The sequence below is a fragment of the Callionymus lyra genome, chromosome 15, assembly GCF_982586985.1.
Source record: "Callionymus lyra chromosome 15, fCalLyr1.hap1.1, whole genome shotgun sequence".
Taxonomy (NCBI): Eukaryota; Metazoa; Chordata; class Actinopteri; order Syngnathiformes; family Callionymidae; genus Callionymus; species Callionymus lyra.
In genome coordinates this window covers 14762075-14776417 of record NC_141832.1, presented here as the reverse complement: position 1 = coordinate 14776417, position 14343 = coordinate 14762075, and the positions used below count along the sequence as shown (strand labels likewise).

General features: G+C 40.4%; 1 protein-coding gene across 1 annotated transcript in view; it reads right to left on the bottom strand.

Moving 5' to 3' along the window:
• Positions 1-14343, bottom strand: part of adgrl1a (adhesion G protein-coupled receptor L1a) — a 165966-nt gene that overhangs the window by 89959 nt on the left and 61664 nt on the right. The window contains exon 2 of the mRNA XM_087808537.1: positions 4384-4540. Within this exon, the coding sequence (XP_087664663.1) occupies positions 4384-4453 (70 nt within the window). The 5' untranslated portion in view covers positions 4454-4540. The remainder of the gene's footprint in view (positions 1-4383; positions 4541-14343) is intronic.

Genomic DNA, 14343 nt, shown 5'->3' with positions numbered 1-14343 from the left:
TGTATGTCCTTTGTGTAATCAACTGTTAAACATCTCTCATTCAGATCTTAAACATCCTGTGTTGTGTTTTACGACAGCTCCCTTCCCACAGCAGGGGTTGAAGGCTCAGGGTCTCTGGCCAACTGTGTCTTAACTTTTATGGCCCTTGGTGACATGGCTTAAAGGTGACTGTGAAGATAACATACTGTATGTATTGGGGGAGGAAGGATAAAGCCACGGTAACAAATGTCGTGATTGTTTAGACAAGGATGTTTCTGACTTTTGAAGTATCAAGACACAGAATTTATGGTCCTCGAACCTGGTTGGAGATAACAGGTGTGAAGGAGGTCAGGAGATTCTTTGTTTAGATTAGTGATCAGATCAAACAACATCTGTTGTTCATTATGGAGTCAGATTTGGTTCTGGGAGTGTCTTGAGTGTCTTGGCTTTAAAAGACGAGACGATCTAAAGATTAAGGGCCACTCTCTGGGAGGACCTGGGTGAGCCAGGATGTCTGACAGAGACTGGACCAAGCGCTGGAACTGTGGTATTTTTGAACAATTTGAACAATTTGAATAATTTGCATTTCTTTGTTTAACTGTTGTATTTAAGGTCTTGTAAGGCCTACTTTGGTAATCATACTTTGTTATTAATAAATTGACTGTCTTAATTCTAAAATGTCACTCTTCCTTGGATCAAACGAATGCGCAGAACTCATTAGACAGGAAAGAGATTTGAGTTCCTTTAAAATACAGCGCCATGAGTGGCAACGACGGAGTACACCGTACGCGACTTCATGTACTTCGCCAATGTAAACTTGTCACTTTTCGTGGCAATCTGCGAGCGTCTCCAAATAGCCCCTTCTAATGGTCTCGCTCACACCGGCGGACTCGACGTCTACGGCTACAGTAAATGAAAGCTCTGTGTCAGAGTTTCATCACGTACGTGCGCAGCTGCCTTGCAATGCTTGCCACATTAAGCAGGACCTAATGGGCTTTCAGAGCAACATCAGTGCGTACCAATGGTCCTGCGTTCCCCGAGCATTCTGTGGAATCAGCAGGACGCTCTGTTTGTCGGCGTCGTCGTTCCAGCTCCTGCCAGGATAGACTCTCGCGTGTGTGTGTGTGTGTGTGTGTGTGTGTGTGTGTGTGTGTGTGTGTGTGTGTGTGTGTGTGTGTGTGTGTGTGTGTGTGTGATGGAGATACATCATCGGATCGTTCAGTAGGAGGAATTATAATCTGTGTTTTAGCCCTCGGATGTATCAGGGAATAAATGGGGGGAAAACTGGATGGATGTTACTCACCCGTGCGGTCGGTGTGGGGGAGCGAAACAGGCGCAGGAGCGATGGGAGAGAAAACCTCACGCCGACACATATCGGTTAAAAATTTAAATCCGCGGGAGTGGATGTGAGAGTTTTTTTTTTTTGAGCAAATATTAGCAGCGTCGGAGATGGAGAGAGTGAAACACACTCGCGGAGTAGTAAAGACGCGGCGCGGGAACGCTAACGTTCGGAATCGTTTCCGAAATGATCTTACCTCGGAATAAGTTCAAAACCTTTCTTTTTTTTTGACATACTCTTTATTTCTTAATAACGATCTGTGTGACTTAAATATTGCAATACTTTCTTTAACGGTATCGTACAAATATTCATAGAAACCCATTCTTGCCAGGTGAAATATGTTATGTCGTTGACCATAACCACGCCCACTCTGCTGTGATTGGTCCAACGTCCAGGTTTGTCACTGCGGGGGCAAAGTCTCCATCTTTAATGGACTCGTTGTATAAACAAAGGGGGTGTGATTACAGCTTGCTGGAGGAGGGGTGAAGCCATTATTAATGGACTCTATAATGGACTCTCGTAACCTCTCGTTCGCCCAGATTCCAGACAGGGCGGAGACTTTTTAAAGTAATACGTTGAAAACATGTGAGTTGGGTTTTCAAGTTAGTTGCGCTTTAAATATCACAATTATCTGTTTCGCGTCACTGTTCAAATATTCACCGGAGGCCATTCCCGCTAGGTGAATAAAAATAACAATAATAATAACAGTCATTTTATTATAATTTTTGCAAATAAAAAAAAAAAGTAGCTATAAAATCTTCCTTATTAGTAAAACAGCCAATGCTGCTGTTTGTATGTTCAAATAAATGACTTACAAGGTGAACAAATCAATGAATGTTACCCCCCAAATTAGAGGTCTTACCTTGTAGGGATGTCAGAACTATTATAAGTATTGATACTTAAGTGTTGTATCGGGATACAATAATCAATTTCAATAGTAACTAAACTTTAAGACATAGTTGCAGTTCCATTGGTTTTCTACTATACATATTTAACATGTGGTTCTGTTAGTTGTTACATGTTGTAACAGTGCTTTTTTTTGGTAATTTTTATTGCTATTTATACTATTAATTTTAAATTTGTGTTTTTTTTTGTATCCTTGTGGTATGGTATGGACTGAGGACGAGAGGATACAGTCGACTCCATCAGCTTTTAAAGCTGATGTTTAGACATATTTTGGTTTCAAATCAAATGAAAGTAGTTACAGCTTCATAAAGAGTCATGTGGTCTGTAAATTCTGCAACACCAGAGTCAAGAACTCGACAATACTACAAATATATCCTTGTTACTACAGTATCATAGTGTATTGTATCTTGATATGTATCGTATCGTCTCGCCTGCAGTTGATACTTAACTCTGCAGCGAGAATTGGGACATGCTCTAGTAGAAGAACTCACATTTCTCCGATCCTTAAAACTTTTCATTGGCTGCCAGTTTCTTTCAGGATCAACTTTAAAATTCTGGTGCTTACTGATCTATTCTTGGGCAGACCTTCCACCAGTGATCTGATCCAGCCTTACACCCCAGCTCGGGCTCTGAGGTCTGTGGATCAGAATCTACTGATGGTTCCTGAACACGCTTCCGGACCAGAGGAGAAAAATTCTTCCAGGCTGTTGCTCCTAAGCTTTGGAACCATCTTCCTCTCCCTCTGTGTTTGATGGATCTACTGACTCCTTTAAGAAACATCTTAAGACGTTTTTATTTGTGCAGGTTTTTCCTTGACTCACTGAGACTCCTGTGTTTGTCTCTGTGTTGTGTTGACCTTTTAAGCATCTATTTTATTGAGTATTGTTTGATTGTTTAAGCGCTTTGTGATCCTGGTCTAAAAAAAAGCGCTCTACAAATATTACTAACTAACTCACTAACAGGTTCTTGTCATTGCAGACCTCTGGTCAGTGTTTGTCTTGAGCAGAAAGGGGGAAGAATTGCAGCGTTTATCTGGTTGGATTTGGAGAAAAAAAAAACCTAATGCGTTTTGATTTTCTGCAGACCGAATGCAGTACCTCTGCTGTGGGGCTGAATACAGATAACAGACGTTTTATTATTAATGCATTATTAATCCTCCCACAGGGCCTGGTCACACTCGCTCAGTCTATAAAACACACACACACACGCACACACACACGCGCACAGAGTGTGCCAGAGGCCAAATGTTTATAATGGTACAGAATGTACCAAGTATAAATTATACAAGCCGTGAAGAAATCAAGTGCAGCGACTGGAATTAGAAACACACCTGGCCAATCAGAGCTTACTCAGAGGAAAAAAAGCAGTGCTGACACAAACACCTTTTTTTTTATTTTTATCATCTGGCTTTCCTGTGATTTCCCTGCGTCATCGCAAGTCCCTTTCGAGTAACCGAGTCGTCCGAAGCCGTCCGTCAGCCGGCGGCTCGTTGGCTCGGAGACGACCGAGCGGCAGATGGTGCCGGTGCAGCGAGGCCACTAGCAGGACAACCCAACACTCCCTCCCCCTTTTTTTTTTTTCTTCCTTCCTTCCTCCCTTCCTCGCAATCAACACCCCCGCCCCCCCCCCCCCCCCCCCACTACCACCTTCACGTCTTCCAGCACAACAAAACCAGTGGAACGGGTCAGCCGCCACCGGGCTGTACAGTCACAAATGAAATATCCCATGGTTGCATGTCACGTTCGAGGGGGTCACACATATGGCAGGCATTACATGCACTGATTCCCCGCCTTATACCTCCGTCCACGCTCCGGCTCCCGACAAGATGACATGAAATTTTATTGACATTCACACATACTCAATCCTCTCTCTCTCTCTCTCCGCTGGGAACGCTTTTTTTTTTTTGGTCGAGCGGCGTTTTCCCGTCTCGTCAGCAAGTCGCCACGCTTACAACCCTCCGCCGCCTAGGTATAAATATTACATCCTCGTGTGCAATAACGGGGCGAGTCAAAAACCCCGGCGCGAGCTTCGGTTAAACGTTAGCGACAAGCGTTCTCATTAGCCGGGGTACGTATTAAACACATCGTCGTGTGAAGCCGCAGAAGTATACGCCGATGTTTTTTTTTAACCACTTCGTGAGCGTCGTGTTCATCACATACCTTGGGAGGACGGCGCGATGTTACTGAAAGCCAGGGCGCAGGCGAAGACAATCCGGAGCGCTACAGCCATGTTGGAAGCCGACCGGGAGGCGGTGATAGCGTAGAGGCGGTCGGTCGGCACAGGTGATCGGGGGGTTCACCCTCCCAACGGGGGGTCCTGGAAGCAGAAGAAAGACGAAGATAAGCGATTGTATTGTTGATGTATTTTAGGATTTAGCAGCAAACACAACGATATTTTTTCTTACTCAGAGCCAGAGAAACAACAAATGTATTCACAAGGTAAGTAGAAGGCAAAAGTATAAATATTTGACATTAAGTTGAGTCAGTACTTGGGGGACTTAGGCCAGTCTGTCAAACTGAGCCTGAGAAACCTGGGACATGTCTCTAGTTCAATACTGCAGAAAACTGAAACTTTTTCTTTCAACTGAGAAAAATCTCTAAACTTCGGAAAAAATTATGTCACAACATGATCTGGAGTTTATAATCGATGCGTTTCTGTCTTCTCGTTTAGACTATTTTAACAGTTTATTTTCATGTCTTAACAAGAAGGAGCTGTATCGCCTGCAGTTAATACAAAATTCTGCAGCGAGAATTCCGACCCGCTCCAGTAGAAGAACTCACATTTCCCCGATCTGATATAACAGCAAACCCGAACAGAATGAGTTTTATTTAAAAACATTACAAAGCCAAATTATGTTATTCATATGGCCATTAAGATTATTTATTTGATTGTATTTGACGTGAGTAGCGGCAGCTAGAGGTCATACAACTACAGAACACCACCATTTGTTCATTTTCATATCATCAATTTCAAGAAATTCAAAAATGTTAAATCTTAATTCTGCTTCAACATGCTAATATGAGACTATTAGTATTAATGCGCATATCTGCTTTAATCATTTAGTAAAAATTTAAACGGATTAAAAAAAAGTAACTAACATTTAAGGATGACTTTTGTTTTATTCAATGCCCTTCTTCTTCTACTGTTTGTGTTGTGCAAGGAAATTACGGAATATTACCGCCCCCTGCTGTCCCGCTGACCTCATTGCTATGTACTGTACTGTACTTTTAGTGGTTAAAAAGTAATGATAAAAATAGCGTTTTATATATATATATATAAAATACTCTGTGGAGTTGTGCAGGGTCCAAGTGCTTTTGTAGTATATAGTTTTATTTTGTGAATTATAATGTTTGTGATTATTGTTAAAAATGTATAATTAAAATTATAATATTTTGTGAATTATAATGTTAATATATTTGACTTTTTTTTAAATATAATAGCTATTACCAATGCATACTTTTCTCTCTTATACTTCAATAAATATACAGTTAAAGTCATATTTTTTTAAATATTTCGTTGCATTGTTCTGAGCAAGTGTAACGACAATCAAGTCGAATGTAATCGAAACACTTCTTTCTGTCTCATGAACAAATAGTATAATAATTTGTTATATTTATAGTAACAATACACTTTAGTACCTTTCAAAACTCTCATAGTCACTGTACAAGTACTAACGTAAAACAATCACATTATAAAAAGCCGTTCAAATCAACACGATAAATGAGTTAATAACAGTACCATGCTATAATTACAAGTCGTAGTGAAACTACTGGGACGATCAACACGAGGAAGGGCTCCCCTAGTGGTGGTCAGCTTGGAGGCTATTACGTGCAGCACGGCGACAGCTGCCGCCGCCACCAGCTCATCACTCAGCGGCGTTTGAATGCTTGATCGGATCAGACATGCTACATATGTTTCCAGGCTGTTAACGGAGCCGCGCTCAACACGTGAAAGATCCTGCGTCCATTGTGTGTGTTTGCAGTGGGAAGTGGTGATTCAGTCTGCTCCGCCTTAGGGCGCCCACATCTCATTTGCCTAATGAAATAAATCACAATCTGGAACTTTAGCTCAGAATTCTCTGACAGTGACGGCTGCTCCGACCCCTCTGGGGCCCTTTTTCGGAGACAGAAAATAATGGTTTTCGCCGGAGCCGACTTTCTCCCGCTGAGCATCGCGGAGACTGTCTGCATCCATATGTGTCTTTGTGGTTGTTGTTCTTTTGGATGGCAGAGCTGTGGGATCCTCTTGATCTTCATAACCCCCCCGTTCTCATTAGTTTTGCCCGAATTATGCACATTTGTATGTGAGCACATTAATCTTGAAATGCGGCTCACTGAGATGTTATTATAAAACACATTAATCATGTTTTAAACAAACCCTAAAACCAGCAGTACTTAATTGCTTCCATCATTAGAATAAAAAAAAATTGTTTCAATTTCTAATGGTTTAGGATGAAAATATGTGATGGATCATTTACCTTGTATACCTCCCCCAAGGTGCTAATTTGGCATTGTTTTTGTCGCGACAATAGCATTCGAAAAGTGAATAAAAACAACTGCACGTTGGATTGTAATGGCTCAGGAATCAAACTTGTGTTCTTTGGGTGTTAACCACTTGGATGTCTTAACCACTAGACCAACGTGTAGTTAATTCCCTGTCCGAGTGATTTACCGCTAACCACTGCTAACCAATTCATTTTATTAATTTGAATGTATGGCATATTATATTGCATCTATTTGTGTTTTTGTAGTTATTAATTCCGTTCATTTTATAACCTTAAGTTGTTTCGGGTTTTTCCCCCCGAGTTCTTTATGTAGCCAGGTGTGGGATCAGCAGCAGTTAGAAGCCATACAAGTAAAAAAAAAGAATTATTTGCCAGTTCCTAATGGAATTGAGGAGCAGCAGTGTTAAAAGCCATAAATATAGGTACAATGTATACACTATAACTATAGGTTGCAACCACCTGTTTCTGTTACCATTGTTAGTTTGTATGGCTTAATGTAGCTAGGAACATGAGTTGCAACAGTTAAAGGCCATACAAGTAAAATAATTCCTATATATATATATATATATTTGTAACTACAGAAAACCACCAAATTGTAACCATTTATTTTATTTTCACGTTATCAATAAAAAAAAAAAAGTTTCTTGGCAAGATATGTGAGCAGCAGCAGTGAGATGCCATACAGGTTAACTTTTTATTTTATTTGCATTTTTTTTATAGAGTTTAATGCGTGAGTAGCAGCAGTTTGAAGCCATTCAAGTAGAATATATATGAATAAATAGATTTGTTTAACTGTGTATTGTTTTGTTTTTTAAGCGCCTTGTGACCCTGGTCTCTGAAAGGCGCTTCACAAATAATAATTACTTACTTACTGACTATATACTCGTACTATATACTATAACTAAAGTGACCACCAAATTCTAACTTTCTGTTTCTGTTACTATCGTTCATTTAATGATGTCATTTTTGGCAATTGGAACGTGAGCAGCAGCAGTTTGACGCCATACAACTTCCTAAATATAGGTCTTAATATGGCACTTTGGAACTTTTAATCTTGTAATATTATTTCATCAACATGATTTTATTAGCTTTTTTTTGCTAGTTCTTATGTAGCTGCAGCAGTTAATGGCCATACATGTAAAACAATTCCTATATGTATAGATGTAACTACAGAACACCACCATATTGTAACCGTTTACTTCATTTTCACGTCATCAGTTTCTTTGTTAATTCAATTAACAAGTTGTTTCTTGGCTAGTTTTTACTATAGCTACATAATTACAGGTCACACACAAACCATCCCTACATATAGTTGGAACTAGAATAAACCAAAAAGCATCTGTTTCCAGTCCCATCGTCACCGTTCCCTGAATATAATCATCAGTGATTCTTTTATTGACATAAAGGCCGTTAAAGACGCGCTGCCAACACTAATAAATACCGAGTTGACAAAGACAAATTAGGATCTGATTATCTCACATTTGCTTTGACATTTTGTGGGATTACGCACAATGTTCTAAACAGATTTTTCGCTTCCATCCCAGTTTAAACAAGGATTAAAACTAATGGAAACCATTTCCAAATCGTCGACAGCATGCCGGAGCCGTCAAAACACAAGAACGATGAGACGGCAGAAATGAAGTCGATAGGCCACACCCTGATCATACATTACCCGGGTCTGTTGTATACCCGGAGCTCTACACAGAAGGTCATGTGATCTTAATTTTGCTCCCCCCCCCCCCCCCCCGACCACCACCTCTTGCTGACCTTCTCTGGTATTTACCCCCCTTTCCCGGTGGCAAGATTCCAGCCCATAGCATAGAATCTATGCGGGGGTTCCTATCAACAAGATGGAGAGACAACAGTATTAAAAAGAAACCCAAAAACAAACTCCGTGGAAGGCTTAAAACAAAGAGATAAATCAGTATAGAAGCAGATCTTTTCGCTGGCGGACGATTTCTTTTTTTCTTTTTTTTTCCCTCCTTCATGCTACCCTCCCTCACTGTATTATTAATGGCCCAAAAGTGATCTCCTCCTGTGCAGCGACAAGCCTTTGTTTATTTCTTCCTAACTTCTGCGGCTTTAATAAGAGGAATCCGTCTTCCCTCCTAGTTTCCAAACCCCCCCTTTGACTTTGTCTTGTACTTACACCAACGGCTCTCCTGTGGTCTCGGACGGAGAACCGATGAAATGAAAGGGGAGGGCTAAGAAATTGGGTAGAAAAGTGCAGCCGGGATGAATCGACGATTATTATTTTCGTGACAAACGAAGAGGTTGGCATCACAGGAATAATGGTCGGTAGCAGAAGACAGAAAGATGGTAGGGATTGGGGGGGGATGGGCGCCGACCTCATGACGCAGTTTTATAATGTTTAAAACGAGACGAGGAACTGGAAAAGTAGCTGAACAACAACTGAAAATAATTCTGTTTTGAACACAGAATGTTCCCATCGTCTGTTCTTGGACGGGATCTGGGGTCGACCTTCTTTTCTCTGGGAAGCAGATGTGAAGGAGCCGTGGCCAGCTCGCACAGGAACAGAGGCCGCTAAGAGGTTGCGGGAGTGTTTCCCCCCCGACGCCCCGGCCTGTTAGATCGGCTGCGTTTCATATCAACATGTCCGGGAAATCGCATTGAAGACAGAGTTATTGGTTAATTTACCGTCAGCTATTGGACCGAAATGAGTGGTTTTTTTTTTTAACTTGGAAAAACTGAAGTAACTAGAAAAACAAATATAATTCCAGGCTGTTGCAATGGCAGATACTATCCACATGTGTTTTTTAGTTGAAGGCGGATAATATAAATCACCCGTTACATCAAAAAACACTCCCTTTTGGCTCAGCTCTAGCTGCACAAGAACAGACTCACTGTTCCGTTTGTAGTCTAAGCCACCAACCATGCTAATTTTTTCCTTTTACAACTACACTAATGCACAAGTGGGTTTATTTTGACTTTATGGGTTTAAAATAACTCAAACAATGATCTCTGGTGTTTTTCTTACAAATATATATTATTAAATTGGCCATTTTTAAAACATTACTGCATTTTTTTCCCACTTTGTTGTAAGATAAAAGGACAAATAATGACATGAATAAAGTAAAGAAAGTGCATTTAAACTGATGTTATATTATAAAATAAGAAACTTGGTATAAAGATAATGTGCAATATGCCAGTGTTTTTTATTTTGTACTTGTTGCAGCATAGCTTGAATAAATCAATGGGTCCTCTAAGGAGAGCAGGGGTGTCAAAACTAAAATATTAGTTCAACACTCAAGACCACAAGACAAACTATTATTTTGCTTCTTGAAACACACACAAAAAATGATTTGCTTGTACTGGAAATAGAACCAGGAGCGTCATAAGTTATGATGATCAGACGTATGTTAGTTATGCTTTTGATGAAGATTCAACCTTCGTGCCCATTAGTCCACTTGGTTAGTTTGACAACTGTGACCCACAGCTCGAATAAGCTCTGACTTATGTTCATAACCAAACTCTAATCTCCGTTTGTCTCACTCCTGCCTCCCAATGAACCCAATAGGAATGAAACTATTGAACAACTTGTTCGGATTTGCAGATCATTCCGGAGCAATTTTACTGAAAACTAAGAGTGTGTATTGGCAAGAATCTGGCAATACAGCATGTTTCACATTACGGGTGGGGCGGTGGATGATACAATATATTGTGATACTGTAGTAACAAGGATATATTTGTAGTATTGTCGAGTACTTGATTCTGGTGTTGCAGAATTTACAGACCACATGACTTGTCGAAGTCATGACTTCTTTAAATTGTTTTGAAACCAAAAGCATCAGCTTTAAAAGCTGCTAAAGTGGACTGTATCCTCTCGTCCTCAGTCATCGCCGGGATTTTATTGTTAGTTTATTTGCAGAGGACGTAATGACTGCTGCCGTCTAGTGGCTGCATATTTAGTTACATTAAAACGTACAAACGATGTGAATAATTCTATAATTGTGAATAAATAAATAAATAGTTTTTAACCATTAACAATTATAAACCAAAAGAAAAATTGTTACAATGTTGTTGAATATCAATAAAAAAGTATCGTGAAAAAAATATCGCGATTTATCACGATATCAATATTTTCTACTGAAAACCCTGCGTAACTCTGGACCCACGTACGGGTCTAACGACAAATATATTTCATTTTATTGTATTTCTATCGTAGAATCTCAAAGGAAGTTCAAGTCTCTTTGTCCCGTTTCTCTCACTGGAGCTCGCGGAAGAAAGAAAGTGGCGACAGAGGACGTCTAAATTACATTCAATTGTAACGAGTCTAAAACGCAGCAGCATTAAACTTAAGCACAACGGCTTTGTTATCTTGTTTCGAAACGCGACACTCTTTTTTTTTCCGGCTATTAATTTACCGACGGTCTTGATCCAAAGCAAATAACCTCATTATCCACTTCTATTGGATCATTATGATAATCACCACGATCATTAAGATCTGTTTGCTTTCGCAGGAACGCTCATCAGGAACAGGGTGTCGCCAAATCCCTCGGTAGACTAGGGCTACTGTTAAAAGTGATCTTAGAAAAGCAGTCGTGTTTATCCCATCACATAAGTCATTTCTTTACATAGGGAAGATGCTTTTTTTTTCGGAAATAACCCGAAGAGAATCAAAAGGGAGGAGGTGGAGGAATTTGCTTGTGTCGACAGTTTTTTTTTTCCGCGGCGTAATGGGGAGAGCAAGAGCAGGTCTTTTGCTGTTTCAGCTCCAGGGCCTTATTTCTCCAGGTCTAACCTGAATCTGATATCAAGGGTGGGCGGGACAAGAGCGGTAAGTCGATGCAGTATTTGTGTGCGACTGACCAGCCCGCGGTCAAACGGGCCGCAGATCAGATTCTCTGACAGTAAGGGGCTGATGGATCAGCTAGATGTCTGACTTTGAGCTGCGAAACGTCGCTCTCAGAACACTTTTTAATGAGGTGCACGAGTGCAAATCGTTTTCGGGGGGTTGGAGGGCGAAGCTCCGAGAGGGAAGACAAACAAACACAATTATTTAATCAGGGAGATTTTGATTGATTCGCCGATTTTTTTTTTTTTTCTCCCATGCATACAACATGAGGACGTCTCGGAATCAAAAAAGATGACGCGCCATCATCCTCCACGTTCGACAGGATTAATGTTTATGCCTCAGATGCTTCAACAACAAATTGTTAGTTTAGCGGCACGAGGCTCCAGCTATGAGAGAAGTGATTGCTTCCTAGCGACCGGAACCGTCTGGTGAGCGAGAACTGAACGGCAATCACATCACACTTACGAATCAGGAAAAGTGACGCAAAAAACTGCTGCCATACATGTTTGCAATCAAGTGCATTCACTTCATCTTCCAGTTAAATTGGAATAAATTGGCTTAAAGGAGTATTTTCCCTCCGTAAAAAAAAAAAAGGCTGCCGTAAGCGCCGCTAATGTGAGCGAGGGCCGGCGAGCTCTTCTTACAAGAGTTTGATGAGACTGCAGAGGAGTACCAAAAACATTTGCTTCGCCCGGGGGCTTAAAAGTAATTCTCCGTTGCGCTCATTGGTGCCGAGGCGTTGTCACACTCGATACCCGTTATTCTCTCCGGGGTTCGGCAACAAGGCGCAAACGTTGATGTGTAACATTATAAGACATTAACAAAGAATTAATTAATTACCTTCGCACCGCCGTAAAACCCGTCACTCGCCAAATCGAAAAGCAATTATTCGACTCTTCAGTTCTGTTCGGAGCATGTAGTGCCGTCGGCGTCCATCAGGGATTGAACTTTATTGAGTGTATATCTAAACAACATCTAAAAAAAAACATCTTAAAACATTCTTTTGTGCTTCTTAGAAGAATATATTTCAAAGTGTTTGGAAAGAGTTGCATTCTAAGGAGTCACTGAGGTGGACTTGTAGTCGAAACCTCCATATTGGACATTGTCGAGACCGATACGAGGATTAGAATTACGGGTCAAGACCAAGACTTTTCCAGATCAAGTAAGAAAATTAACTTGACAAGACAAACAGGAGAAGAACAAAGACCCTCAAGACCAAATAGGACCAAGATTGTAGACCGTCGAGAACAAGACTAGATCATCGATCTGGGACACCAAATGGGAACAACGACCACAGACAGTCAAGATCAAATAAGACCATAGACCGACGTGACCCAATAACACCAAGACTTTAGACGATCAAGACCAAGACAAGAACATAGACCATGGAGATCAAACTAGACCATAGACAGTCAAGACCAAACGAGACCGTCAAGTCCAAATAAGACCAAGACCGTAGTCTGTTGAGACCAAACAAGACCATAGACAGACAAAATCAAATAAGACGAGGACCGTAGACTGTCAAAGACCAACACAAGACCAAAGACCTTTGAGACCAACACATGACCATAGATTGTGGACACAAAGAAAGATGAAGACCACAGACTGTTCAGACCATGACTGGACCATAGACCCTCAAGATCAAAGAACACCGAGACAATATACTGAAGAAGACAAGAAAAGAACAAGACCATAGACTTTCGAGACCATCACAAGACCAAAGACCTTCGAGACCAACACAAGACCATAGACCTTTGAGACCAACACATGACCATAGATTGTGGACACAAAGAAAGATGAAGACCACAGACTGTTTAGACCATGACTGGACTATAGACCCTCAAGATCAAAGAACACCGAGACAATATACTGAGGAAGACAAGAAAAGAACAAGACCATAGACTTTCGAGACCATCACCCCGAATCCTTACTGTCCTTAAGCCAGGTGTTGAGGCCAAGAACCCTTACTATGAGAAGACAACTACAATACAAGAAATGTTAAAAAAAAAAAAAAGGCTTTTAAATAAATGTTCCATAGTCATTAAGTTTAAGTTTAGTACTGACCTTGTATCTTGTTCTGACAAGTTTCTTGATTATGAAGCTGTTCATGATTCACAATTTCCTCTTTGAAAAATCCATCATAAATGATGCATTACACTTCTCTGTACTTGTGATTAATTATAGATATAACAGTGTCATATTCATTTTGAAGAACAAGTTCTTTATCTATTTACAAAAAAAGAACAAGCATACATTAACTCTAGAGAGCGTACTTATGTGCAAAGCATCGCACTTCCACAAACAGCCGCCCATATGTTATCTAGATAATTTAATACCTGTAAAGTAATTGTGGATCCAGATGGTAATTCCAAACACCACCAAAATGTTTTGTCCTATTGACAAAATGTTTTTAGTTACTTCCAAACTGTTTTAAATGTATGTCTTTATGAGAAAACAAACAAAAAATGTTTTTATGTATTTACCTGCAATAGAATAAGTGTCACTGCCCTTCACAAAATCCAGCTTTGAAAAATACCATTTTAAACCCCTTTTACAAGCTCCATTAGTTTATCCATTCAGTTTGTGACTTCTTTTTTTTTGTCTTTACAAGGTCGTATGAGGGCTGTTGCCCTGACTCCCAAATTAAGAGTCAATTTTCCCTCTAATTCAGGGCTGACTTGACAGAAAACAGATTTAAGAAGCTGTTTATTCCGGTTAAAGACTCATTACTCACTTGGAGTGAAAAGAATGGGCTTCCCGTTGAGAACTAAAGCCAGATTAGAGAAAGAACGATCCCTA